The 26,671-nt window shown below is 41.4% G+C and overlaps 1 protein-coding gene across 11 annotated transcripts in view; it reads right to left on the bottom strand.

Annotated features, from left to right (window-relative positions):
* Positions 1–515: 515 nt before the first annotated feature.
* ACSM5 (acyl-CoA synthetase medium chain family member 5) overlaps positions 516–26,671 on the bottom strand; it is a 29,008-nt gene continuing 2,852 nt past the window's right edge. For 3 of the 11 annotated variants that reach the window (XM_086375483.1, XM_086375482.1, XM_086375481.1), the window contains exons 2-14: positions 25,831–26,046; positions 21,808–22,018; positions 18,692–18,899; positions 16,025–16,168; positions 14,435–14,588; positions 10,944–11,023; positions 9,461–9,584; positions 8,517–8,597; positions 8,277–8,378; positions 4,259–4,386; positions 4,074–4,173; positions 1,640–1,759; positions 516–1,235 (exon numbers count right to left, since the gene is read on the bottom strand). In XM_086375483.1, coding sequence (XP_086231609.1) covers positions 1,119–1,235; positions 1,640–1,759; positions 4,074–4,173; positions 4,259–4,386; positions 8,277–8,378; positions 8,517–8,597; positions 9,461–9,584; positions 10,944–11,023; positions 14,435–14,588; positions 16,025–16,168; positions 18,692–18,899; positions 21,808–22,018; positions 25,831–26,034 — 1,773 coding nt within the window. In that variant the 5' untranslated portion in view covers positions 26,035–26,046 and the 3' untranslated portion in view covers positions 516–1,118. Of the gene's footprint in view, positions 1,236–1,639; positions 1,760–4,073; positions 4,174–4,258; positions 4,387–8,276; positions 8,379–8,516; positions 8,598–8,872; positions 9,018–9,460; positions 9,585–9,731; positions 9,899–10,943; positions 11,024–14,434; positions 14,589–16,024; positions 16,169–18,691; positions 18,900–21,807; positions 22,019–25,830; positions 26,047–26,671 lie in introns of those variants that run through there. The other 8 variants (XM_086375485.1, XM_086375484.1, XM_086375488.1 and 5 more) reach the window with 5 other exon arrangements.

Raw genomic sequence — 26,671 nt, forward strand, 5'->3', positions numbered from 1 at the left:
AGTAGGCACTCAATAAACATTGACCAATGAGTGAATGAAAGTGCTGAGAGTCAGGCAGCAGCACTAGGATCAGTTTCCACCTGCTTCTTCTCTGCATGGTTGGTTTCAGCTGCCCAGAGCCACCCTTTCCATTTCTGGGCTTCTGAGACATGACTTTAGGTCCCTGTATTTTTCCTGGATGAGACAGCATGCTAGCATTTGGAGTTGATGTGTTTGTATATGGAGGAAGAACAAGATATGAGGCAGAGTGTGATATTCAGTGATCATTTCTGTAAAATAATTTTTTTTTCATTAAAAGATTTAAATATATTCACTGAAAAACTTGGAAAATAAAGAAATGTAGGGAAAGGAAAAATCTATCACCCATTATTTTCAATACTGAAGAAAATTTCTGTTAACATTTAGTGTATCTTCCTCCAGACTTTTTTCTTCTGTAGATTTTCCTTTATCATAGAAAGTTGTGGTTCCCCACTATACATATATTATTTTTACTGACAAAATGAATGTAGCCCAAGTTTTTCCCAACACATATTTTTAATGGCCAGCTATAAAACATGGTATTGAGTTAATCTACCACAATTTAGTTAATCATTACTCTATTACTTAGGCATTAATTACCCCCCCCCAATTTGTCACTGTCTTAAACAATTCTACAGTAACTATCTCTTGAATATTTTGTTTTGTAGTGATTTCCAAAGATGGAGTTTCTGAACTAAAGGTATGATTAAATTTTGTGGCCCTGGATATGATTACCAAATAGCTTTATCAAAAGGTTCAAGTGGTTACACTGCCCCTGGCAGTAAGGTCACAAGTGCTCCCAATACTCTGGTGACCTGTCCTTTGGAGGGCTAGCTAAAAGCTTATTAGGAAGTAAGACCAGTGGGCAGCTACTGAGGATACCTCCGGACAGATGAGGAAGTTAAGCCACTGAACAGTTGCTAGACAGGGCAGTGGCTCTGAATTGGTGGTTAATGATGTTCTTTGCTTTCTTCCAGGGTCATCTAATGATGCTAAGGATGCCCACTTGGAGACTGCAAGCCTTTGATTTCAGTAGGGTTGAAAGGATGTTGCTCCAAGTGGGGATTAACCAGTGATCCCACCACTTGCTCTTGGAAGTTTCAGTGACTTATGGGACCTTTCTGGGGTTGCTTCTCATTTTTCCACTCTTGACTTCTCAATTTACTCCTTTGAATCTTTCCAGAAACCGTCTTTGGAAGTTCAGAAACGAAGGCCATCTAGTGACCATAAAAAAAAAACAAACAAAAAACTTTACAATTATCATTTCACAGCAAGACTTTTGTCCTGAAAGAATCATTACCCTCTGACATGTTATTGGAAAGCATCCATGATTCCTGGTTTTCCCCAAATGGCAACAATAAAAACAGCTGGCCTGGAATACAGGCACTTCCCAGAAGCATTTCAGTACCACCCATTGAATCTTGTTTATGCTAATTTTTAGGGCAGGCACACAGTGTGCTAAAAGGAAGGCCCAGTGAAGAAACAGGGAGAAATGGATGAAGCAGCAGCCAGAGTTACTCAGTCTTCACACTCCTAGTGCCTGGCCCTGAGTAGGAGTGCATGGAGCACATACCCATTTGATTTCCCAGCTTTTCAAGTCCTAGAACTTCCAGATGTTTACCTTCCTGGGGTACTTGTATGGAGCAGTCACCCTTTTCACATGCTCCTGGAGTTCTTGGGTTAGTTTCTCTGGGTCATGCGAGGAATAAGCTGGAGAAAGAACTATAAATGCCTTTACCACCTGTTGAAAAAACCAAAACCAAACAAAGGAAAAAACAAAGAATCAGTCCCCATATAACAACTCTTTTATGTTTAACCTAGCTTTGTGAATAAGTGCTTACATTTACCAGCTCAACATGAAACTTTTACCAGTGCCTTGGAGTGGGCCAGCAAATTGGACACCAATTTTTTTCTGTTGTCTGCCTTTTTAGGATCAATTATTGGGAGTAATTATTGGGAATTATGGCTTTTATAGAGTGATTTAGAATCCTATTTACAAAACTCTTCTCCATACATGAAATGACACTGTTAGAAGCCAACATGCTTCTCTTAAGATGACAATACTTTGGAGAGAGGAGTTTCACAGACTCCTTAGGGCTCATAGTGCACCTGTGTGTGCTTAGTTACTCAGTTGTGGCTGACTCTTTGTGACTCCGTGGACTGTAGTCCACCAGGATACTCTGTCCCTGGAATTTTCCAGGCAAGGGTACTGGAGTGGATAGCCATTCCCCTTTCCAGGAATCTTTCCAACTCAGGGATTGAACCCATGTCTCTTGCATTGCAGCCAGATTTGTTTTACCATCTGAGCCACCAGGGAAGTCTTTTCCTAACTAGGAAGGCAGCTAGGAATAGGGTTGGAGAGGCAGGACTGGGGGAAAATTTATACCATTTTCAAGGGGTGGTGGGTCTTTCTGAGACTGCATGTATGAGTATTTGCAATCAGCAAGCATTTTGCTGCACAGCTGTTTCAGGCATCCTGAAACATCCTGGACATTCTGCACCTTGGCTCTCTCTGCCCATATCTTTCTTGCAGGTTGCCTCTTGTTGAGGACAAGAAACAGTCCCAGACTCAGACACAACAGAACATGGTTTCTGATGGAAACCATAGAAGAGTTCATGGAAGAGTTCAAAGGCCAGCATACAACTCTGCCAACAATACCCTCAGCAGTGGTTCATTGTCTTTACACACATTCCAGTGGTGGGCATCTCATACCATTTCAGGTGCAGATAGATCTGGCTTTTAGGAAGGGCCTTCTCTTACTGTTAAAACTACCCAGCATTTATCAAACAGTTTCTATGTGCCAGGTTCTAGTCTGAGCACTATTCTTGGCTTAACTTGAACATACAGGGATTTGTCACAGCCCCAGTTAATTTGGGGCATGCAGGACTAGGCATACTTTTCCAGGTACAATTTCTGTACCTCATAGATGGGACTCTCATCTCCTTCACTGTTTATTAGTGGTCTCAGATTTTGGTGGGTATCAGAATCACTTGGCTAGGGGCTTCTGGTCAAAATGAAGACTCCTTAAGGCAGCATCCCCAATCACTTTGATTCAGCAAGTCTCACTTTAAGTCTAGAAATCTGTATTTTAAACAAAACTCCCAGAAGATGCAGCTGTGAGCAGTCCAGGGTCCAGACTTTGCAAATCACTCCTCTCTCCTGAGGCTTCTGAGGATGTAGCTTGATCTTGTACCAACTTTCATAAAGTAACTACATTATACTTTAGGATTATGCTGGATTTATAGCCACTGAAAAGTTCATGGGTCTGCCTATGAGTTTATTTCTCTCATATTGTCCCTTCTTCTGGCACCCATTGGAAGGTATTTGCATATTTCCTGAGAAAGGCCAGCTTATTAAAATTGGCTCATCTTTCTGATATATCATGGACTTCCCAGATGGTACTACTGGTAAAGAATCTGCTTGCCAATGCAGGAGACACAAGAAATGCAGGTTTGGTCCCTGGGTTGGGACGATCTCTTGAAGTAGGAAAGGGTGCCCCACTCCAGTGTTCTTGCCTGGAAAATTCCATTGTCAGAGGAATCTGACAGGCTACAGTCTATGGGGCTGCAAAGAGTTGGACATGACTGAGTGACTGAGCACATCTGACATATCAAGGTCACTTGGGATACTTAGTTTGTCATCCCTCAAGTTGGCTATCCCTACCAGGTCACAGCCAGCAGTGACCATGTTTGGTGTGCTCACTATACTCTCATCTGCAAATAGAAAAGGACCTTTTATTGGACAGGGTGAATGACAAAGCCCACACCTGCCACCAACATCTCCATCTAATAGCCCCTTTTGGATCCAGTTCCATGTCCAGTTGACACCAAAGTGTTTATATTTTCCCATGGTGTCCCTCTGGAGAGTATTTGTATCCTCAAAGACATGAAGGCAATGCTTAGCCAAAAGACATGTGTTTGTCTGATGGTGGGATTTCAGGCTTTGTGGTACCTGGATGGAGTGAGATATGGGGGAACCTGGGCCTTCCAGGTTACTCTGCTGGGTGCTGGTAGGTACAGAACCAGGAGGGAATGCTCTTGGTTGGACTAGTTACCTCCCCTCTAATGGGGTCCGGGCTGCTGACCACAGCAGACTCCAGGACAGCTGGGTGCTCAGCAAGTGCACTCTCCACCTCAACAGGCCCGATCCGGTAGCTGGAAGAGAAAAACAAACTCTTTCAAGGGTCCTCCTCTGTCCTATGAAGCTTCAAAGGAAGAAGTAAAGTATAGACAACTTGACCTTGAGGAATTGATCACGTCATCATTTCTTCCCATGAACCAAAAGTAGCCATCCTTATCCATGTGGGCTCGGTCCCCTGTGATGTAGAAGTCCCCTCGTTCTGATGCTGCTGTCTTCTCAGGGTTGTCCTGAAAGACACAGTGAGTCCATTAAGGGCCATCTGAACACAGTCATTCAGTACATAAGGCCTAAGCAGTCCCTTGCAGATGTCTGAGGACCCCTCAACAGGAAATCCAGTGGCCAGATCCCCACTGGACAAGGAGCTGTGAATCTGTGGGTTTTCCCTTTTTTAACTGAAAGGAAGCTGCCAGAAAATGATTAAGGACAGATACTCACTACCATCCTTAGAAGTGTCTAGGCAGCATACTTGTGGGCAGGGGGGTGGGCACAGGGCTGTTAGCTCTTTTTTTTTTTTTTGTAATGAATTAATTTTTTAATTGAAGGATAACTGCCTTACAGAATTTTGTTGGTTTCTGTCAAACATCGACATGAATCAGCCATAGGTATACATATGTCCCCTTCCTCTTGAATCTCCTTCCCACCTTCCTCCCCATCCCACTCCTCTAGGTTGTTTCAAAGCCCTGGTTTGAGCTCCGTGTTTTTCAGGATAAAAGAGCACACTGATACTCTTTGTGCTCAGCAATCACTGAAAATAGAAAGGGGATGGTTGGCAAAAGCAAGGGTAGAGGAAAGGAATAAAACATCAAATTCTGATTCTCAAAGCTTTAAAGTAAAAGCTACTGCTCAGCAGGAAAAAGGAACAAGTTATTGACACATGCAGATGAATCTCAAAAACATGTGCTGAAAAAAAGAAAGCAGACACACACAAATTAATACTTTGATTCTATTTACATAAAGTTCTTTTTTTAAAAAAGGGGAAAATTATTCTCAATGATGACAAGCAATTTAGCAATTGCCTGGATTCTAGGAGTCGACTGCAAAAGGGCACAACAGAACTTTTGGGGGAAATAAACAATGTTCTGTATCTTAATTGCCATGGTGGTTACACAGGTGAATACATGTGTCAAAAGTCATTGAATACACATGTCAAAATTCATTGATCTGTACATGTAACACAGGGACATTTCATTGTATGTAAATTATACTTTAATTTAAAAAATGCATTCTGAAAAATAAAGAAAAGCTAAACTATCAATACCTAAAACTGAATCTAACACAAAATCTGTAAGAAGCATATACAGAAAAGAGAAAACTCTATAGAACATCAAAGAAGATATGCATAACTAGAAAGATACGCTTAATATCATAAAGATGTTAATTATCCACAGATTAATCTATAAACAATGCAACTCCAACTAAAATGCTAACAGTTTCCAGAGAACCTGACAAGTTGATTCTAAACTGACCATGAAAGAAAAGAGAAATAAGAGTAAGTAGGTAAAACATTTCTAAAGAAATTAAGTAAGAAGGAGAAATTTATTCTATTAGATATTGAGACTTATGATAATGTTTTTGTGAATAAGTCTCTTTCTCAGGGTAATGATGCTTGTTGTCAGGCTGGGCATAGAGATGTATTCAATGCGCTGCCGTCAGAGCCAAGGCCCTCAGGAGGGAATATGCTACACAAAGCTTAATAATCATATTACTCCCAAAGTGGGGGACCTCTAAATAGTCATTAAAAAAATGAATTTTTCCAAAAATATTGAGTGCCACAAAAAAGGCTCATGACATAATGTTAAAAAGTACATAGTACAAAGTTGTGGTATGGTGTGGTACTAATTATATGTGAAACTGTACTTGAGGACCCTTTCATTTTAAAAAATTTATCATTTCTATATTTCTATATTAATAATCATATATTTCTTATAGAATAAATACAAAATAAAGATGAAGGATGACAAAAGATCAGTCTCACTATTCAGATAACTAAGGCTAAAAATTTGATCTTGTGTATGGGACCTTTTCATGGCTTATCTGTGATTCTATGCATATACACGTTTGTGTGAATACAAAACATTCTGTTCTATGTATTTCTAAAATCCAATTTTACTTTAGTTAACAATATATCATGAATATCTCCTCAGAAGAATAAAAAGTCAAATATAAATATGAAATATAAAATAGTTGCATAATATTCCTGTGTGACTGCAATATTAATTATTTAAACAATTTCATGTTATTAGAAATTGGATTCATTTTCTTTTTAGTCCTTTCCCTTTCTTTTTTCTTCTTTTTCTATCTTTCTTTCTATCTCTTCTTCTTTTTTTAATATGGAGGGCTATAATATCACTTATGTAACTAATTTCCCACTGTTAGAAATTCAGATAGTACATCCACATTTTTTTGTCTGTTATAAACAACTCTCTAATGAACATCTGGCATTTGACAGTTTGCTTCCCTATAGGAAAATAAGTAAATTCCTTACCCTGGGCATAAAATTGATGTGGGCACATTGGTTTAATTGACAAGTACAATCTCAGCTATTTGGAATGTACGCACTAATGAAGGGGGATGAGCTTACCTGGTCAGTCCTACTGACAACTCAGCATTCACAGAGCAACTCTGGCCTGACAACCTCTATTAATTTTCAATGCTCCATGATTCTCATGAAGAGATTAAATGCCTTAAGAATTTTCTTTGCTAAAAATCACCCAGAAACAAAACTAACAGCTAATGCTAGGATGAAATGAAAAAGTTGAAGAAAGGAAATGTTCTTGTTAGGAAAAACTTTACACTGACTCTCAATGGCATGATCACAGACTCACAAAGGTCCTATATGGAAGCCCTATGAGGACAAGGGTCTTATCTTTCCTGTCCAGTGCTGAATGCTTAGTGGCATGAAGTCGGTACTCAGTGAATACAGAATAAATTCTTCAGGAAAGTCAAGGATTTACTTTTGTTTACAAAAGTGATTAGAAGGAAATACATTTAAATTTTCACATCATCTCTGCTTGATGGAATTACTATCTTGTTGTTGTTGTTTTGTAGGTAGCTTGTGTGGCCTCCTGGTGGCTCAGAGGTTAAAGCGTCTGCCTGCAATGTGGGTAGACCTGGGTTCGATCCCTGGGTTGGGAAGATCCCCTGGAGAACGAAATGGCAGCCCACTCCAGTGTTCTTGCCTGGAGAATCCCATGGACGGAGGAGCCTGGTAGGCTGCAGTCCATGGGGTTGCAAAGAGTCGGACACGACTGAGCAACTTCATTTTCTATGACTTTAAATGGAATATCATGAAAGATTTTCCTCTTGTAATCACAGAAAAGTCACAAAATACATGTACAGCATTTCAAAAACAAATGGACTGTTTTTCATCTGCTTCTTCCAATATTGCTGCTGACTGAGGCCTAGTATACACAGCAGATGGAGTTCCTATAGATTTGGGCCACACATATGGATCACCTGGGAGCTGAGGCCCATTCTCAGAAAAGTTGCCTCTCACTGACTTGGAAGTTGAGTATCAGTAATGGATGAAGCTTCCAAGCTGCTACTAATGAGCATCCAGGATTGAGAACCAGGTCAGCAGAGTTTTGTAGAGAAGAGTTTGGAGAAAACAATCCATCATAAATACCACCCAAGGTAGGTATAAGGGAGAATTTATTACTGGATTATCACATAAACTTGGACTGGAAACCCAGGACACAAGCCCTGACAGCAAACCCTTATCCACACAAGACTGAAGGCAACGAGTCCTGAAAACTAGGCTCTTATAAGAAATTTTAATTTTACCTTCGATAAGTCCCTTCCCTTCTCTGAACCTTGATTTTATCATCATTAAAATGATTGAGTTGCCCTTATCTCATCATTAAAATGATGGCATGTGCCCTTAGACACACCACATTTAAATCCCATGTACTGTACATATTAATAGTAAGTGATTGATATTGGATAAGTCACTTCATCTTTCTATAACAGCTTCCTTATTGATAATAACATCTTATCAATATTAGTGCCAACTCATGCAGTTATTGCAAAAGTTAAACAAATAAATACTTATAAAGCATGGAGCACCATGCTTGGGACAGTGCAATTGCTGTGAAAATGGCCATTCCCTGTTACTTACCAAATAGCAAGTGAAGAAACAGAAGGGTCTGGTGGGTCTAACACGGATAGCAACATTCCCTTCTTCTCCAGGAGGTAAGATATTGCCCTCCTCATCTACAACCTGGCAGAGAGATCACAGGAGGGTGTCTTGAAGTCTGTACAGCCAGGCCACCCTGCCGGATGTCTGCTATTGCTAATACAGATATGTGTGTTTGCTCTCTTCTTCAAGCCTTATCAACAGTTGGGAGAGGCTGCCTACCTGCACATCATATGGTGGGGACGCTTTCCCCATGGATCCTGACTTGATTTTCATCCCTTTTGGATTGGCACAGATTACAACCTGAAGAGAAACCAGAACCAATAAGGAGGAGGCTTTTCTCCTTAGTCTCCTTCCTGGTCCGTGCCTTTCCTTTCACCCTGCCTTCAAACTCTGTCTCCTTCTTTCTTCTTCTTCCTCTCTCCTTCCTTTCATCTTTCCTTTCTTCCTTCCCTCCCTTTGCTTCCTTTCTTCCTTCAATTCTTTCCATAGAGAACAAACCCTTATTGAACACTCAAATGGACACTCACACATAAAGAGCTTAAGCGGTCACGAAGCTAAATGACTCAATTAATCACCAAGTCTGTGCCCAGGTGGCTGTAGAGAATGCTGTTTAAGACTGGGCGCTGACCAGAGACTGACATGGGCTGTCCTGGTGGAGACAAATACCTCAGCCATGAGCGTTAGTTCGCTGGCTATGGTGTCATTGTGAAATTAAATTACCTTTAAAACAAAAGAGAAGAAAGGCCGATTGTGTTTGTAACAAAAGCTAGTGTTTTGTTACTAGCTTCTCCTCCTTGTGAATGGAGAATGGATTTCCCTGGTGGCTCAGATGGTAAAGCGTCTGCCTGCAATGGGGGAGACCCGGTTTCGATCCCTGGGTCGGGAAGATCCTCTGGAGAAGGCAATGGCAACCCGTTCCAGTACTCTTGCCTGGAAAATCCCATGGACGGAGGAGCCTGGTAGGCTACAGTCCATGGGGTCGCAAAGAGCTGAACATGACTAAGCGACTTCACTTCTCCTCCTTGCGGACAGGGCAGTCCCTGAAGGTGTCACAGAGACAATAGCCAGAAATGCAGGAGGCCCTGCAGACCAGCTCTCCCTATTGACTGGCAGAGGGCTCAAATGGAGGTGGCCTGGGCAGGGACTGGCCTGGCAGCACTCACGGTTTCAGACTGGCCGTAGCCTTCGTGCAGCTCCAGGCCCGTCTGGCTCTTCCACTTTCCCCTCACGTCAGGAGTCAGGGCCTCCCCTCCGGTCACACAGTGTCTCAAGCTCTGAAACTGGTACCTTTCTCAACCAAAAAACAAGGCCACGTGTGTCAGAATCCCCGTGCCCGACCCCACACTCTAGCACTGCTGGGAGACACCTCGAGGCACCGAAGCATAGGCGCCCATACTTATAAAGATTTATAAATCTGCCCCAAGTGCCCTGACCTTGCACGCATGGACAGAAAATTTTTTTTTAATCTTATCTGAGTTTAAAATAAAATCAGAACCTCACACAGTAGGTTTTGGCATAACAATGGTGAATTCCACGTGAACTGGTCAAAATGATTTAGTTGCAAACAAACTGATTGATAATAAGTTGGTTAGGACAACCACCTGTGAAAAAGAGAAATCAATTAACAACTAAGAAGACAGAAAGTAGCCCTTTAGAAACCCCCAAATTCTGACAGATATTAAGTCTTTTGCAAAAGTATTCAACAAATTATTCAACATGTGAAAGATCAGAGACTGTAAATAAATTTATGATCATTTTCCCCTTTGGATTAAGTTGGTTTGGCTATTACCTAATATCTTTCAATCACTTTCTGCTTAAACAAATCATTCTAAGCCTGCTTTTGATCAAATCATGCTGTGTAAATATTCACAATATATTGACAGATAGGAAGAATTCTTACATCATAGAAGAATTAACCTTGAGAATCATGGAAGAACTCACTCTCTTAGGCACTTTATGACCAGATATATGGGATTAGGGAAGATAAGGGGGTTGGGGCAACTCCCATTACTTGGGAGAGAATAGGCAAAGGGAGACAGAGATGAGGGTCAGTAGGTTACCAATGGGGATGGGCCTCTCTCTTCCCAACCCAGCAGTGAAACTTGCCCCATCAGAAGATGTTGCCTTGGATTCACCCGAGACGGGAGCCATCTGCAAGGTCTTGTCACCCTCTGTTGGGTGGCATTCACTTGAGAATGGCTGGCTGGAGTTGCTTTGGGATGGATGGAGCTTCTATTGTGGTGGACTTGTTAGTCCCACCAGACCTAAGGCTCTGGCCACAAACCTATTCCACAGGTGATTAACAATTATCCATCATTTTTTCTAATCTCGTTGCTGAGGGAATGGCCTATGGGTATACGGGTGTAAGCACCAAAATTTCAGACTGTTTAGTTCTACTCGGTTCAGTTCCATTTGGTTGCAAATTCCTGGGGGCCAGAGGTTCATTCCTAAGAGGTGTCTACAAAGGATATGGGTATATATGCTTGTGAGTATGTGTGTACATGTGTGTGAGAGAGAGAGAAAGAGAGACACTGAGAGAAAGAAAAGTGGGATAAGAGGGGACATGTGTTATAAGGGGTACCTGTGCTATATATTTAGATACTTGGGTATCTAAAAGCACCAAAGCACCAAAAAGATGGGCCATACCTGGTTAGGTCCTCCTGCACAAGCAGACGGAACATGGTGGGGACACAACAGAGGGTGGTGATCGGGAACCTGGACAGAGTCTAAACAAAAACAAAGTGTGGAGATCTTCTTAGAGTGACGAGGGTGGGATTTCATGGAGGGGGAGTGGGTGAATCAGGTCTTTATATTCCCATTACCAGAGGAGAAAAGTTGAGAACGCCATGTGGTACCCGGCGTCCGAGATGGCCTGGAATGATTTCCACCTACCAGTATTCAAACTCGGTCCCCTCCCACAATGTACCACATTTGGTCTATGTGACCAGTAGGCTAACCCAGATGTGGCAGTAGGACTACAGCTTCCGCCTTGGGCACTGTCACTGTCTCTCTGTCTCTTGGTTCCCTCACTCTGGGAAAAACAAGCTGCTGTGTTGTGAGAACACTCCGGTCATCCAATGGACAAGTTCTTGTAGTGAGCAACTGAAGCTTCTGGCTAAGAACCAGTGAGCAATTGGCATTTTCTAAAACCTACATAAGTGCAGTTTAAAACATAATCTCCAATCCCAGTCAAATCTCAAGATAGCTGCAGCCCTAGCTGACATCTTTTGTCTTATTATTGTGATAAATATAATGGAAAATTTACCATTTTAACTATTTTTAAGTACAGTCCAGTGCTATTAAGTAAATTCATGCTCTTTTGCAATCATCACCACCACTCACCTCTAGAACTTTTTGTAATCTTCCCAAACTAAAACTCTCTACCTGTTACATGATAACTCCTTATTTCCCCTCCCCCCATCCTCTGACCATCTACTTTGTTTCCATGAATTTGATTACTCTAGGTATTTATATATTATCTGTCTTTCTGTCCTATATATTATTTCACTTAATGTAATGTTTTCAACATGATGTAGTATGTAGCAGGATTTCCTTTTTTTTAAAGGCAGAATAATAATCCGTTGTAAGTATGTGTCACATTCTATCTGGGTTGATAGAACTTGGATTGCTTCCACCTTTTGACAATTATGAATAATGCCACTATCAACATGAGTATAGCTTTCTGACCTCTTGACTGCAACGCTTTGAGAAACCCAGATCCAGAACCACCTGGAAGCTGATCCCAGATTCCCGATCATCAGAAACTGTGAGATAATAAATATTTGTGCTTTAAATTTATATGTTATTTTAGTCACTAAGTCATGTCTGACTCTTTTGAGCCAAGAATACTGGAGTGGGTTACCATTTCCTTCTCCAGGTGATCTTCCCAAGTCGGGGATCGAACCTGTGTCTCCTGCATTGGAAGGTGGATTCTTTACCACTGAGCCACCAGGGAAACTCCTTTTTAATTCATATATTTTGGAGTAATTTACTACACAGCAGTAGATGACTAATACACTACTTCAGAGTTGGGGGAAGGGGAGGGAGAAGGCACACATTGGTCTATCAAGCCCTGGACGAGTAATAATGATGGTGAGTTTGATGATGATGACTCAAAATTCTCCAAGCCAGGCTTCAGCAATATGTGAACCGTGAACTTCCTGATGTTCAAGCTGGTTTTAGAAAAGGCAGAGGAACCAGAGATCAAATTGCCAACATCTGCTGGATCATCGAAAAAGCAAGAGAGTTCCAGAAAAACATTGATTTCTGCTTTATTGACTATGCCAAAGCCTTTGACTGAGTGGATCACAATCAACTGTGGAAAATTCTGAAAGACATGGGAATACCAGAACACCTGATCTGCCTCTTGAGAAATTTGTATGCAGGTCAGGAAGCAACAGTTAGAACTGGACATGGAACAACAGACTGGTTCCAAATAGGAAAAGGAGTTCGTCAAGGTTGTATATTGTCACCCTGTTTATTTAACTTATATGCAGAGTACATCATGAGAAACGCTGGACTGGAAGAAACACAAGCTGGAATCAAGATTGCCGGGAGAAATATAAGTAACCTCAGATATGCAGATGACACCACCCTTATGGCAGAAAGTGAAGAGGAACTCAAAAGCCTCTTGATGAAAGTGCAAGTGGAGAGTGAAAAAGTTGGCTTAAAGCTCAACATTCAGAAAACGAAGATCATGGCATCCAGTCCCACCACTTCATGGGAAATAGATGGGGAAACAGTGGAAACAGTGTCAGACTTTATTTTTCTGGGCTCCAAAAGCACTACAGATGGTGATTGTAGCCATAAAATTAAAAGACCCTTACTCCTTGGAAGGTAAGTTATGACCAACCTAGATAACATATTCAAAAGCAGAGACATTACTTTGCCAACAAAGGTTCGTCTAGTCAGGGCTATGGTTTTTCCTGTGGTCATGTATGGATGCGAGAGTTGGACTGTGAAGAAGGCTGAGCACCGAAGAATTGATGCTTTTGAACTGTGGTGTTAGAGAAGACTCTTGAGAGTCCCTTGGACTGCAAGGAGATCCAACCAGTCCATTCTGAAGGAGATCAGCCCTGGGATTTCTTTGGAAGGACTGATGCTAAAGCTGAAACTCCAGTACTTTGGCCACCTCATGTGAAGAGTTGAATCATTGGAAAAGACTCTGATGCTGGGAGGGATTGGGGGCAGGAGGAGAAGGGGACGACAGAAGATGAGATGGCTGGATGGCATCACTGACTCGATGGATGTGAGTCTGAGTGAACTCTGGGAGTTGGTGATGGACAGGGAGGCCTGGTGTGCTGCGATTCATGGGGTTGCAAAGAGTCGGACATGACTGAGGGACTGATCTGATCTAATCTGAAGAACCTACTATGTGCCAGGCCATATGCCTAATATTATTTAATTCTCATAACAGCTCTCTAGAACCATATTATCCCTTTCTTCCCTTCCAATGAGAAACATGAGGCTCAAGGAGATTATGTGACTTTTCCAAGAAAACACAGTGGAAGATGTAGGATCAAAGACCAGGTCTGACTAATGGCCCAGCCTGTTGTATTAACCACCATGTTATACAGCTTGCCTCAATGCAAAGAGCATGGGCAGATGGTTCCTCTGATGTTTTAAAAAACTGTGGTTAGGATGTGGAGGGCAGCAGAAAGATGCCCTATATCTTCACTGGGGACATTGATTATGAGAAAACCCTGGCAGGATGGCTGGAGAGTCAGGGTGGGGTGAACTATCTATGCTAGGCACCATGGACAGCAGCACACAATGTTGAGGAGCAGGTTATAATTTTCCACCAAGGTTTTGATAAATAACTCTGCTTTTGACAAGAGTACAAGGAAGAAAGTAGTACCAGAAAAGGCACTCCACAAAAAAACAAATAGAACATGCAAAGGTTTGGAGATGTTAAGTGGTCTTATGTCTAGGAATATAGCTAGAGGATAGGCAATGATTCAAGACAACCAGGAGGGCATGAACCAGATTATGGAAGGTCCTGGGAGCCTTTGGGATTAATGTCAACATCGAAGAAACTTTATAATCACTGATTCATGCCTTTTATGCTATACACTCAAAACCTATATCCCACTCAACTAATTTATACCCGACACAGAAGAGGTGTTTTTGTCTCTTACATTTAGGATAAATTTGGCATCAACCCGGGGCAACTCATGCACAAAAAGGCAAGATCCATTAGGCCAGGCAGAGAAGAGCGTCCAGGCTGCCTTCACCCAGCCAGTGTCAGTTGTGTTCCAGAAGATGTCTGATTCGGTCAAGGCCACCCACCTCCTGCCAAAAATGGGAGGAAATCAGAACCCTCAGCAAAGTTTCTACCTTTAAAAAGAATTACATTAGTCTGTTCTCCTATTTGGAGCCCTACTCACTCACTTACACTTGTCATATCTGTATAAGAACCATAAAACCAGACTGCCTCCAAAGCATTTATTGAGCATCTTCTAAATTCCTATGTCCTAGGCTAGACTCAAAAAGACAAATGTGCCGCTTCCAAAGACTTCACAATCTACTGAGAGTGATATATAAGGGAACAAGTAATCTCGAAATAATGTGGAAGGGCACTTTATTTATTCAGTCAATATGTATTCAGTATTTATCCTGCCCTTACCATTGGAGGTAGAAAAATGAATGATTTGTCTTTTTTTCAGGGGCTTATAGTTTAGTAAGCATAAGCATAAACTTGCCTCATCCTTGAGGTTTGTCTCTTACCTCTCATCAAATCTTATAGGTCTACATTCAAAACACTTTCAGGATCATACTTCCGGTTGCTCCTTCCACTGCTATTCCCCCAGGCAAGCCTCCACCTTTGCCTCTCAATGCACTGGCCTCTCAAGTGGCCATCTGCTTCACCTTTGCCTCCTACAGTTTATTCTTAACCCAATATTCTGAGTTATCCTTTTAAAAAAAAGCAAATCAGATCTTGTCACGCCTCTGCTCAGAATACTCCAATGTTCCTCAAAAAATTACATAGGCTCACCATATTATCCAGCAATTCTACTTCTGATTATATATCCAGAAGAATTGAACAGATATTTGTACACCCGTGTTTATAGCAGCACTATTGACAACAATAAAACATGGGAGCAATCCAAGTGTCCATCAGTGGATAAGCAATGGATAAGCAATATTAGTATGGACACAATGTTACATTATTCAGTTCTAAAAAGGAGGAAGATTCTTACATAGGCTACAACATGTGAACCTTGAAGGTATCATGCTTAGTAGAATAAGTAAGACACAAAAAGAAAAATATTGTATGATTCTACTTTTATGAGGTTCCCAGAGGAGTCAAATTCTTTATGACAGAAAGTAGAATGGTTGTTTCAGGGCTGGGGATAGGAGGCATTAGGGGGCTTTTGTACAATGGTACAGGCTTTCAGATTTGCAAGATGAAAAAGTTTTGCGGTTGAATGGTGGGGACGATTGCACAAAAATGTGAATTTATTTAATGACACTGAACTATATACTTAAAATGGTTAAAATAGTAAATTTAATGGTACATGTAGTTTACCAGACTTAAAAAAAAAAAAAAAAAAAAAAGGAACACCTCACTCAAAGTAAAGCCCAAAGCCTTCTGATCCTTACCTGATTTGCCCCCATGTTAGCTCCTAACTTCGACTCCTGCCACTTTCCCCCTCACCCACACTCCTCCAGCTCACCCACCTACTTTTCAGTTCCTTGGACCCACCAGGCAAGCTAACCCCTGGTACCTCCCACTGGCCACAAAACCCAGTCCGTAGCTGGCCTGGGTGTGCTCGACCATCTTGGGGGTCCCAGTCGTGCCACTTGTGAAGTAGATGGCCACTGGGTCTTGACCCCTGGTCCTGGCACAGTTGTGTTCTGTGGCTGCCTCCCTGTAAAATATAAAAATATTATGGGGGTACTGCTAGCAGCACCAGCAGTAATATCTATAACAAGTAATATCTATAACAGTCACAGTAATATCTATAACAACAGTCACAGTAATATCTATAACAACAAGACAGGCTACATTTGATAAATACCATGCGTGAGGTACCTGCTGGAAGCTCCAGCTTGAGTTATCTCTGACCCCTACAATCATGTCATGGGGTTATAACCATTTGCACATAAGGAAATTGAGGCTCAGAATATTAAATGACTCACTCAAAAGAAACCTGTGCTTTTATCAAGGCATGAGACCTTCTGGTGAAACCAGCATTTATGAGTTCTACCTCAGTTCCTGGTAATTTAGAGTTGTTTTCCTAAGTGTTCCCTAAATTTGGAATTTTGAGATGTGGGTAATTCCTAAAAGTTTTGTGATCTGGAGAATGCTCTAACTCACCATTTCTTAATCCTGGCTGCATCTTAGGATCACCCGATAGGTTTTTTGAAAGAAATACTATTCCCTGGGCTCCAAGCTGAAGAAAATGGAATCAGAATCTTTGTTGGTGGGCCTGGGCACTGGTTTTTTTTTTTTTAATTTTCTAAGTTCCTTACGTAATTCTAATGACCACCAAAATTGAGAGCCTGCTGATTCAGACCAACCTGACATCTCATCAAAATCACTTGGGCAGATCACTGAATATAAGGATCTGGGCCCTTGTTCAAATATGTCTGGTTAAGTAGGGCAGATGTGGGACCTTAAAATCTGTATTTCAAACTTCACTCTAAAATAAATAAATGGGGCTTCCCAGGTGGCACTAGTGGTAAAGAACCTGCCTGCCAATGCAGGAGACATGAGAGATGAGAGTTCGATCCCTGGGTCAGGAAGATTCCCTGGAAGAGGGCATGGCAACCCACTCCGGTATTCTTGCCTGGAGAATACCATGGACAGAGGAGCCTGGTGGGCTCCAGTCCATAGGGTCACAAAGAGTCAGACACAGTGGAAGTGACTAAGCACACACTCAAATAAATAAATAAATAAATTCCCATAATTTTATGGTGGAAAGTTTGTATTCTAGCGTAGGAAAGGACATTCAAAAAACCATTTACCATGTCCTCAAACTTGAAAATATATTTTTGTATCTAACCGTATTTCTTACATATATTGATGATTTGCCGTTCAACTTTCAGCTGCTTATGATTATATTGGAATATAAGGAAAGTACAGACAATGCCACATGTTGGAAATATAATATTTTATAAAATACAGGATACACTATTTATAACCTATGCGTGTGAGTCTTATAGTCCTAAAAATGATAATACAATTAAATGCAAGTGACACAAAGTTTTCTTTTAAGCTAGGGACAAGACACAAATACTGAGATTAGCTAAAAAAAAAAAAAAAAGTGAAATAGCAGGTGAATCTAATGCCCCTGATCTATGAAGACAAACATTTGTGACTTAACAGTGCAGGCCCGGGTGAGGGACCCATTTTAGTTCTGGCCTCCAGTCAAGACAAAGTCTCAAATGCCCAGTTAGATTTCCATGAGTCCTTACTGAAAGGCAAATGGCTTTGGTTCTGTCTCAACCTTGACTTCATTACTTATCATCATCTCAAACATGTCATTTTATCTTTCCAGGTCTCAGTTTCATCATCTGAAAAATTAGGGTAAAGTGCACTTTATAGGATTTTTCAAGGATTAAATAAGACAATGCTGATTCATTATTGTCCGAGTATCAAGTACCATGCTTGTCACAAAACAGGTGTTCGCTAAAGTTTTGTTGCAAGATTGAATGAAGGTGAATGCTAACCCAGTACAACACCTGGAATACATTTCAGTTCAGTTCAGTCCAGTCGCTCAGTTGTGTCTGACTCTTTGCGACCCCATGGACTGCAGCACACCAGGCCTCCCTGTTCATCACCAACTCCTAGAGTTTACTTAAACTCAGGTCCATTGAGTCGTTGATGCCATCCAACCATCTCATCCTCTGTCATCCCCTTCTCCTCCTGCCTTCAATCTCTCCCAGCATCAGGGTCTTTTCTAATGAGTCAGTTCTTCGCATCAGGTGGCCAAAGTATTGGAGTTTCAGCTTCAATATCAGTCCTTCCAATGAATATTTAGGACTGATTTCCTTTAGGATGGACTGGTTGGATCTCCCTGCAGTCCAAGGGACTCTCAAGAGTCTTCTCCAACACCACAGTTCAAAATACATTTAGCACTCAATACATGGAAGAAATTAGATTATTAATTTTGCATCATGTAAATCATCTCATTTACTCCAGCTGATAATCTGTATTTATTACCACATCATAGAGGCAAATGCACAAAAATATCTAGTGACAATTCCAGTCCTGACTAAGTGAGTAACACTGAAGGAACTGCAGGTAGTCACCGGGATTAGGTCTCAGGTCTGTCGGGCTTCCAAAGTGATTCACTCTTTCCATGGGCAATTAGAAATGCATTCTTTTTACGCAGAGGGAAATGCCTTGGCCTTATTTTTATGCTCTCCTCTGGAGAGTTCCAACTTACCAGAGGAGTTCCCTGAAGTTCATCCAGCCTGGCCGATAGCTGTCTGACACAAGCAGCTTGGTCTGAAGGGAAGGGCAGTCGGCGCTAATGGCATCCACCCGTGGAGCCAAGGAGTCACTGGTGATAATGGCCTTGGCTCTGGATGCCTGCAGCCGAAATTTGAGGTCTTTTTCTGTCAGCTGAGAGATGCCAGGAATCATGATGGCCCCTGATACCACACAGAGAGGGGATGTTGACTGGGAGACAGGGAAGACCCCTGTGAACAGGTCCAGACCAGATATTCCCAGATAGAAGCAGGAAAGGGCCAGAGATACTTAGAATGCCTGAACTGGAAAAGGCACTATTAATGATAAAATATTGAAATTCAGAGAATATTTACAGAACATTTACACATGCTAAGAACTTTGCATGCAGTATTTCATTTAATTCTTACAACCCTGGAAAGTAGATGTTATCATTAAACCCGTTTGGCAGATTCAAAACACTAAGACCTAGACCCTTAGGCCTTAAATAAATTAACTAGCCCAGGATCACACAGCTAAAATGCTGTAGAGCTGTGACTGTGAACCCAGGCAGTTAAGGTTAAGTTATTAACCTTAACTCTCCATGATCTTGAACACTGTATTACATTGTCCTAGAAATTACCTGGAGAAAAAATGGCAACCCACTCCATTATACTTGCCTGGAGAATCCCATGGAAAGAGCAGCCTGGCAGGCTACAGTCTATAGGGTCTCAAAGAGTCGGACATGACTGAAGCGACTTAGCAAGCACACACGCAGAGATTACCTAGTTCCATGCTTTCTCAGGCCTTTCAAACAAAAGGCTATAGTGAATCTTAGCGTTGGGTGTGGATCACTTGGGGTGGGGGCAAGGGTATAGCAGTGGGGGCTCCATGACCCCATACTACTTCAAACAAAACCACTCTCTAGTAGTTGAGTTCACTTACTCTTAAGGGGAAGTGATAAGGAAGCAGAAAGCAGGCAAATTTTAATTAGACACTTGAAAAACCACTTGAACATCTCAGAATGCAGGCTGTAAACACTCCACACTCCACCGAGTCCAACATTCTCATTTCACAGACGAGAAGAAAGAGATCCTAAAATAATCGGCCACCCAGTGAGTGAGGATAGAAGACGGAGGAAAGGGCCAATCCCAAATAGGGTGGAGTCCAAGCAAAACCTTCATCTCCCTTCTCTCTATCTTCCAAACTCAGGACTTAAAGCCCAGCATGAACACTTTGGGAGCTGAGCAGTTTGGCTCTTCACTCCACCTCTCTGTTTTAGCTGTTTCTAATACAAGTCTGTTCTATCCGGAGCTTTGGCGGCCCAGGCAGATGGTGGACAGCCAGAGCTGTCAGCAAGAGAAACGAGGTGAATACCATAGCCTGGAAGAAAGTGACAAGTGCTTATCAGGAGAACATGGGGATGTGAGAATGTGGGGTCATTCAGGTTGTGTAGCCTTGGAAATCAACAGGATGCTAGACTTGATGTGGTGATGGAGAACATGGTCTTGAGCTACTTGGACATCAAAGAAATAGGGTATGTGTATAACTGGGGACACTGGAGACATTTTCCAGTTATCATTCCAGAAAAAAATGATAATAATAATACAAAGAGAAGTTTTGATCATGCAAGGCGCCTAACACAGTGCCTGGAACACAGCAGGTCCTCAGGAGCTCCCTAACCTCAGTCCCCAGTTCAATGGATTTTATATTCATGGCAGAATATGGAGAAGTCCCCAAACCTGTGTGCCTGTTTCTTTTCTTCAGAGCTGGATACTCTGAAATGCTGCTCACTTTTATTTATTGTTCAAAAATATGTAAAAATAAAATTTTGGGGAGGACAACCTATTCACAAAATGGTTGGATTAAGTTTGATCATACGGGAAGGTTAATTTTCTGACATGAGTTTGTATTGATTTGCAAACATTTTTGACAACAAATTTCAGGTAGATTGTTCTACAGATATGACTGGAAGAGAGTGGTTGACATTCTAAGTGGTATAAAGTTCCTAGGGGATGGAGAAACTAGCACTCCACCAAAAGCAGATGTCTTGCTTTTGAAAAATCAGCCTAAAAACTCCAGCCTTTTCAACATGCGCATAACACAGAGCCAGCAGAGGCTTCTGGGGCTCTGAGGGCTATATCCTTTGGCCTCCCCTCCTTTGCGGAAAGAATCATCTGAAGATCAATATGTTCAAAATAGCAGTCATCTCTGATGGGTGAGGCATGTGAGCTCCAGTTCACCACAGTCCTCAGCACTCCCTGCTGCCTCACACTGTTAGGGAAATTAAATGAATAGTCTTGTTTAGGCTTCAGAGACAAAGCAGAGCAGTCCTCTGACCTTGCTTCTAACCTTCTGGGACACTGCACTGACTGGGAGTGACTGCCTGCTGTGAATGCAAGACTTGCAGCACCAAAGATAAGACGGGGGACAAATCTTGAGATTGTTGAGCCCCTAGAAGGGGTCTGGCCAAACAAACCCCAGGCTTAGCAACATTCTAAGTTTTACAAGACAAAACAAACAGCTTTAACATGAAACCAGGCTTGCGATTTGGTCACAGATTGATGATGATATCAGTTTTCGTAGTCCTGGGATTATAAGCAGAACACTGAACGGCAATCTTCGAAGTCTCACCCATGGAGTCAACACACTGCCTGGGACCCTTTCCCAACTGGGACTCCAAATGTGCTGTGACATGGCGTTTCCCAGTGCTGTTTAAGTCTGGATGTTGGTCAAACCCCAATTTGGTGATGTATTCTCTGCTCTTTCTATTTTTCTTTTCTTTTAATGTTGGTATGTTGAAAGTAAGCTAGAAAATTCTCTAATACATATCTGTATTCTTTATTTGCATTTAACGACTGGCTTATTTTGTTAGCAAATCCTTTGAACCTGAGACAAAAGTGAAATGTGTTCAGCAAAACACATACCGCTTTGATCAATTACGGTGCTGTCTGGCCCCTGCACACAATCATGGTGTGATTGGTGGGTAAAGGGGAAGTAAACCAAACTCCACAGGAGGTTCGACTTGCTCCATCTCCCAGACATTGTGGATGCTGCTGAAACTCGGGCAGGTTGTATGAGCCCCAACTGGGAGTCTCAGCCTTGCTCACTGACCTGTCCGCATACAAGCCACGCTGACCAGCCACCACTCCGGGAGCCGCGGGAGCACCAGCATCATTCTGTCTCCAGGCTGCAGGCCACAGGCACCCTCCAGCACATTAGCCGCCTTCCTGGATTGCTCTCCCAGCTCTTCAAAGCTCCACTTGACCTCTGCTCCTGTACCATCAACCCACCAGAAGGCAGGGATTGGGGGCCGGTGCCCAGCCTAGAGAGTTGCATAGGCAAAAAAGAAAAAATCCTCACTATGGGTGAGGAATTTTGTTTGCTTGCTCTTCTTTTTTAAAATTTATTTGTTTTATAATAGTTATTAAATTCACAGGGTTAAAAAATCAAAATGATATGAAAAGATATGCGTTGAGAAGGCTTCTTCCACACTGTGCCTATCCTAAGATTCACACTATACTGTGTGTCCTCCCCTTTTTAAAATTGAGATGTAATTCTCCTACCATAAAATTTACCATTTTGAAGCACACAATTCAAGGGTTTTTGGTATATTCACAAAGTTATGTAACCATCACTACCATCTAACTCCAGAAAAATTTCATTATCCTAAAAATAATGTTTTACAGATTAGTAGTCACACCCTATTCTCTCCTTACCAAGCCCCTGGCAACCACTAATCTATTTTCTGTATGGATTTGCCTATTCTGGATATTTGACATGAATGGAATTATACAATATGCAGCCTTTAGTGTCTGCTTTCTTTCACTTAGCATGTTTTTAAGGTTTATCCATGTTGTAGCATGTATTGGTGTTACCTTCCTTTTAATGGCCGAACAGTATTCGACTGCGTGGATAGACCATATTTTGTGTATCCATTCATCAGCTGATGGACATTAGGGTGGCTTCCACTTCCATAATGTTATGAACATTTGTACATACGCTTTTGTGTGAACATGTGCTTTCTCTTCTCTGGGATATACACCTACGAGAGTAGTGTAGGTCATATGATAACTCTATGAGGAATTACAAACTGTTTTCCACAGCATCTGTACCATTTTACATTCCCAGCAGTAATGTATAAGGTTTCTAATTTCTCTATATCTTTGTTAACACTTCTTAGCAAACACTTTTTGTTTTTGGTTTTTTTCCTACTTTTTCTGTTTATTTCTTCTTGCCCAACACTTGTTTGTCTGTTTTTGTTTTTAGCCATGTCACTCTGTGTGAAATTGTATCACTTTGTGGTTGGGATAGCATTCTCCTAATGAATAAAGATGTTGAGCATTTTACCATGTGTCTGCTGGTGATTTGTTTATATTCTTTAGATAAATCCCTATTTGAATACTTAGCCAATATTTAATTGGGTTCTTTATACATTGCAGATATGTGCTCTCTCTCTCTCTCTCTATATATATATATATAAACACACACGTATATACACTAATTATATATCTCTGATATGTGATTTTGTGGGTTGTCTTTTCATCTTGACCTACAAATGCTAGAAATTTTCATGAAATTCAATTTATCTACTTTCTTTCATTGCTTATACTTTAGAAACCATTACCTAATCCAGGATATGCACCTATATTTTCTTCTAAGAATTTTATAGTTTTTTTCTCCTTCATTTAGGTCTTTGATCCATTTTTGAGTTAATTCTTGTATGTGGTGTGAGGTAGGGATCACCTTCTTTTTTTGCATGTGAATATTCAGTTGTGCCAGCACCATTAATTGGAAGGACAATTCTTTCCCCATTTAATTTTCTTGACACCTTTGTTGAAAACTGATTGATCATAGATTTATGGGTATATTTCTGATTCTTAGGTTTATTCCATTCATTTATGCCTATCCTTATGCCAGTATCAGATTGTCTTCTTCTTTTTTTCCCACACAGTTGATTACTGTAACTTTGTAGTAGGTTTTGAAATAAGAAAGTGTCCACCAGGTTTGTGCTTCTTTTTCAAGATTGTTTTGGTTATTATGGGTCCCTTGCATTTCCACATGACTGGACAAGACTGTACATTTTTGCAAAGAAGTCTACTGGAATTTTGATAAAGCTTACATGGAGTATGTAGATCAATTTGGTATATATTGTCATTTTTTTTGCAACTTTATAATTTCTGCCTTAATAACAATTTAGTTTTTAAAATATACGGATCAACTTATTCATACTATTCCTTTATAAAAGAGACTTCAGGTAAGCTTTTAAATGTATGCATAATGTAATACATAATTATTTTCTGGTAGTTCTTGGCTGCCGAAAGTTAAATTTCATCAGATGTATTTTAACATTTTCAGAGTCGTCATAGAGAATATGTAATTTTTACGTAATGAGGTAATATCTCTGGGGCATTCTCATTGAGATACACCCAGATGTTAACCAGAGTGTCTTTAGTATACATTCCCTGGATTACTCTAATCTTTAGTTAGTTTCTAGAGTTCTGAAAAGTTGATTATGACTAAGGTTTTTGTTTTGCTTTTATGGAGAATAAAATTTCAGGAAGTCCTTATTCCTTCATTTTTGCTGACTTAACCCTCTTTGTTTGATTTTTTCATTAGGAGAAGTCTTCTAAGGATGAGCTTGCATGCATGCATGCTAAATCGCTTCAGTCCCATCTGACTCTTTGCAACCCCATAGACTGTAGCCCACCAGGCTCCTCTGTCCATGGGATTCTCCAGGCAAGAATACTGGAGTGGGTTGCCATTGCCTTCTTCAAGGCAGGAGGAAGCTGCTGTCATCCCCACCTTACAGGCAAGGAGCTGGGGCCAGTCTTGCTGTTCACATAGCCTGTGGGCTTATGAAATCCAGGGCACTGTAGAGCCTGGGAGGAAGGTCATTTCAGGGAAGCACTGGATGAGCTTAGAGTGGTTTTATTTTTTAAAAAATCTTACACTTTGTAGATAGTAAAGGAGCACTCTGACCCCATCTCTTCTCATTTAATTCTCACAGCTCCAGTTGGCATACTGTATGACTCCATTTTTATAGATGAGACAACTGAGATCCAAGGAACCTAGCGATTCGCTCAAGGTCATGCTTCAAGCAGATAAAGCACATCTATCTGACAGCAAAACTTACTTTTATATCTCAGTCATTCTCATACCACCCCCATACATTTGACCATATCCACTATTACTACATCTACTCACAATATTACTTATTTCATCTTTTTTCTTTAAACAAGCTCTTCTTAAAATTAACATAAATAAATTTCTTTGAGACAAAGCTTATATTCTCCTATAAACAAAAGGTATCTTTGACATAGAGTACAAAGAGAGGCACAACAGACACAAGGAAGGGAGGATAAAGAAAGAAGCAAATGCACTGAGATACACAAGGAAACCAAGATCATCTGAATTCAATCCTATGTATTTGCTGTGATCTGTGAAAAGCTTTGGAGAAGGCAATTGCACCCCACTCCAGTACTCTTGCCTGGAAAATCCCATGGGCGGAGGAGCCTGGTAGGTTGCAGTCAATGGGGTCGCTAAGAGTCGGAAATGACTGAGCGACTTCACTTTCACTTTTCACTTTCCTGCATTGGAGAAGGAAATGGCAACCCACTCCAGTGTTCTTGCCTGGAGAATCCCAGGGACGGGGCAGCCTAGCAGGCTGCCACCGTCTATGGGGTTGCACAGAGTCAGACACGACTGAAGTGACTTAGCAGCAGCAGCAGCAGCAGTGAAAAGCTTTGAGCCTGAGCCAAGCTCTCTCCTTATTTAAAAGGGACAGGCCCAATGTGAGGAAGATACTAAAAACAGATTAGTAGTAATACAAAACTTTCCCCTTCTCTTGCTCAGAATGATTTGAAGGAAATCAAATCATTGATTTAATTGGGGCGTAACTCTCTCCCTGTGTAATTTGGAATGTGAAAATACTAGAGATTAGGTAGGGGTATCTAAGGCTCAAAACCTTGGTCATAATAACTTTTTTAAGGCTTAAATGCTCACAGTTTACATTTTAAGACTTTCAAAACTCTCAAGCCAAAATGTACACATGTCTTGTAGCCTCAAGTCTCAGTGGGGTTTTGTGAAGGTGGAATCTGATGCCCAAGTTGGACCCTAGGACACCGTGAGCTTCACCTTTTCCAGCTGACTCCACACGTCCAGCACATCATGGGCAAAGTTGAAATACTCAGGCACTGGCTGCCTGCCCAGGCTGATGGCTTCCCAGGTGGCCACAATCTTCTGAGGGACAGGAAGAGGCGGTGGCTGCCCATGAGACCCACAGATACCCCGGGCATTTCTCAGTGCCTGGAGGACCAGTTCTCTTAGCCATAGTCTCATCTTGCCTCCTGCCTGTCATCAAAGAAGAGAGAGAATGTCATCATGAATTTTGGGCTTTAGGGAGACACTGAGGTTGGAGAGAAACCTGTGGTCAGCCATAGGATGAATGCAGCACATATTAGCTTGTAGAGCAGAGTCTTGGGCTTTAATCTGAGTTCCATGGTGTGATTTTGATAATTTCTCCTCCCTGGGCCTGTGGTTCATCTTTTCCACCATTCACAGCCTGTTGGATCTCTGTGGAGGGCAGGAACTCAGAGCCCACCTCCTAAGGCTCAGTCCTTCAAACTGAATCCCTCAAAAAGCCTTTGGCAAATCCTGAACTGGCCTGACAAGTCTGAAGAAAGCTCCAGGGCAGCACCTTCCAAAAGAAATGTGATATGAACCACACCTCCTCCTGTAATGCACAATTCTCTGGCAGTTTCATTAAAATAAATAAATAAATAAAAAGAAACAGGTGAATACATTTTATTTAACTATTGTGGAATGGAATGGAATGAAGTGAAGTGAAAGTTGCTCATTCGTGTCTGACTCTTTGCAATCCCATGGACTATACGGTTCATGGAATTCTCCAGGCCAGAATACTGGAGTGGGTAGCCGTTCCCTTCTCCAAGGGATCTTCCCAACCCAGGGATTGAAC

Source organism: Bos grunniens, chromosome 25 (genome assembly GCF_055505025.1).
Source record: "Bos grunniens cultivar Pamir isolate PY7600 chromosome 25, Bosgru_T2T1.0, whole genome shotgun sequence".
Classification (NCBI taxonomy): Eukaryota; Metazoa; Chordata; class Mammalia; order Artiodactyla; family Bovidae; genus Bos; species Bos grunniens.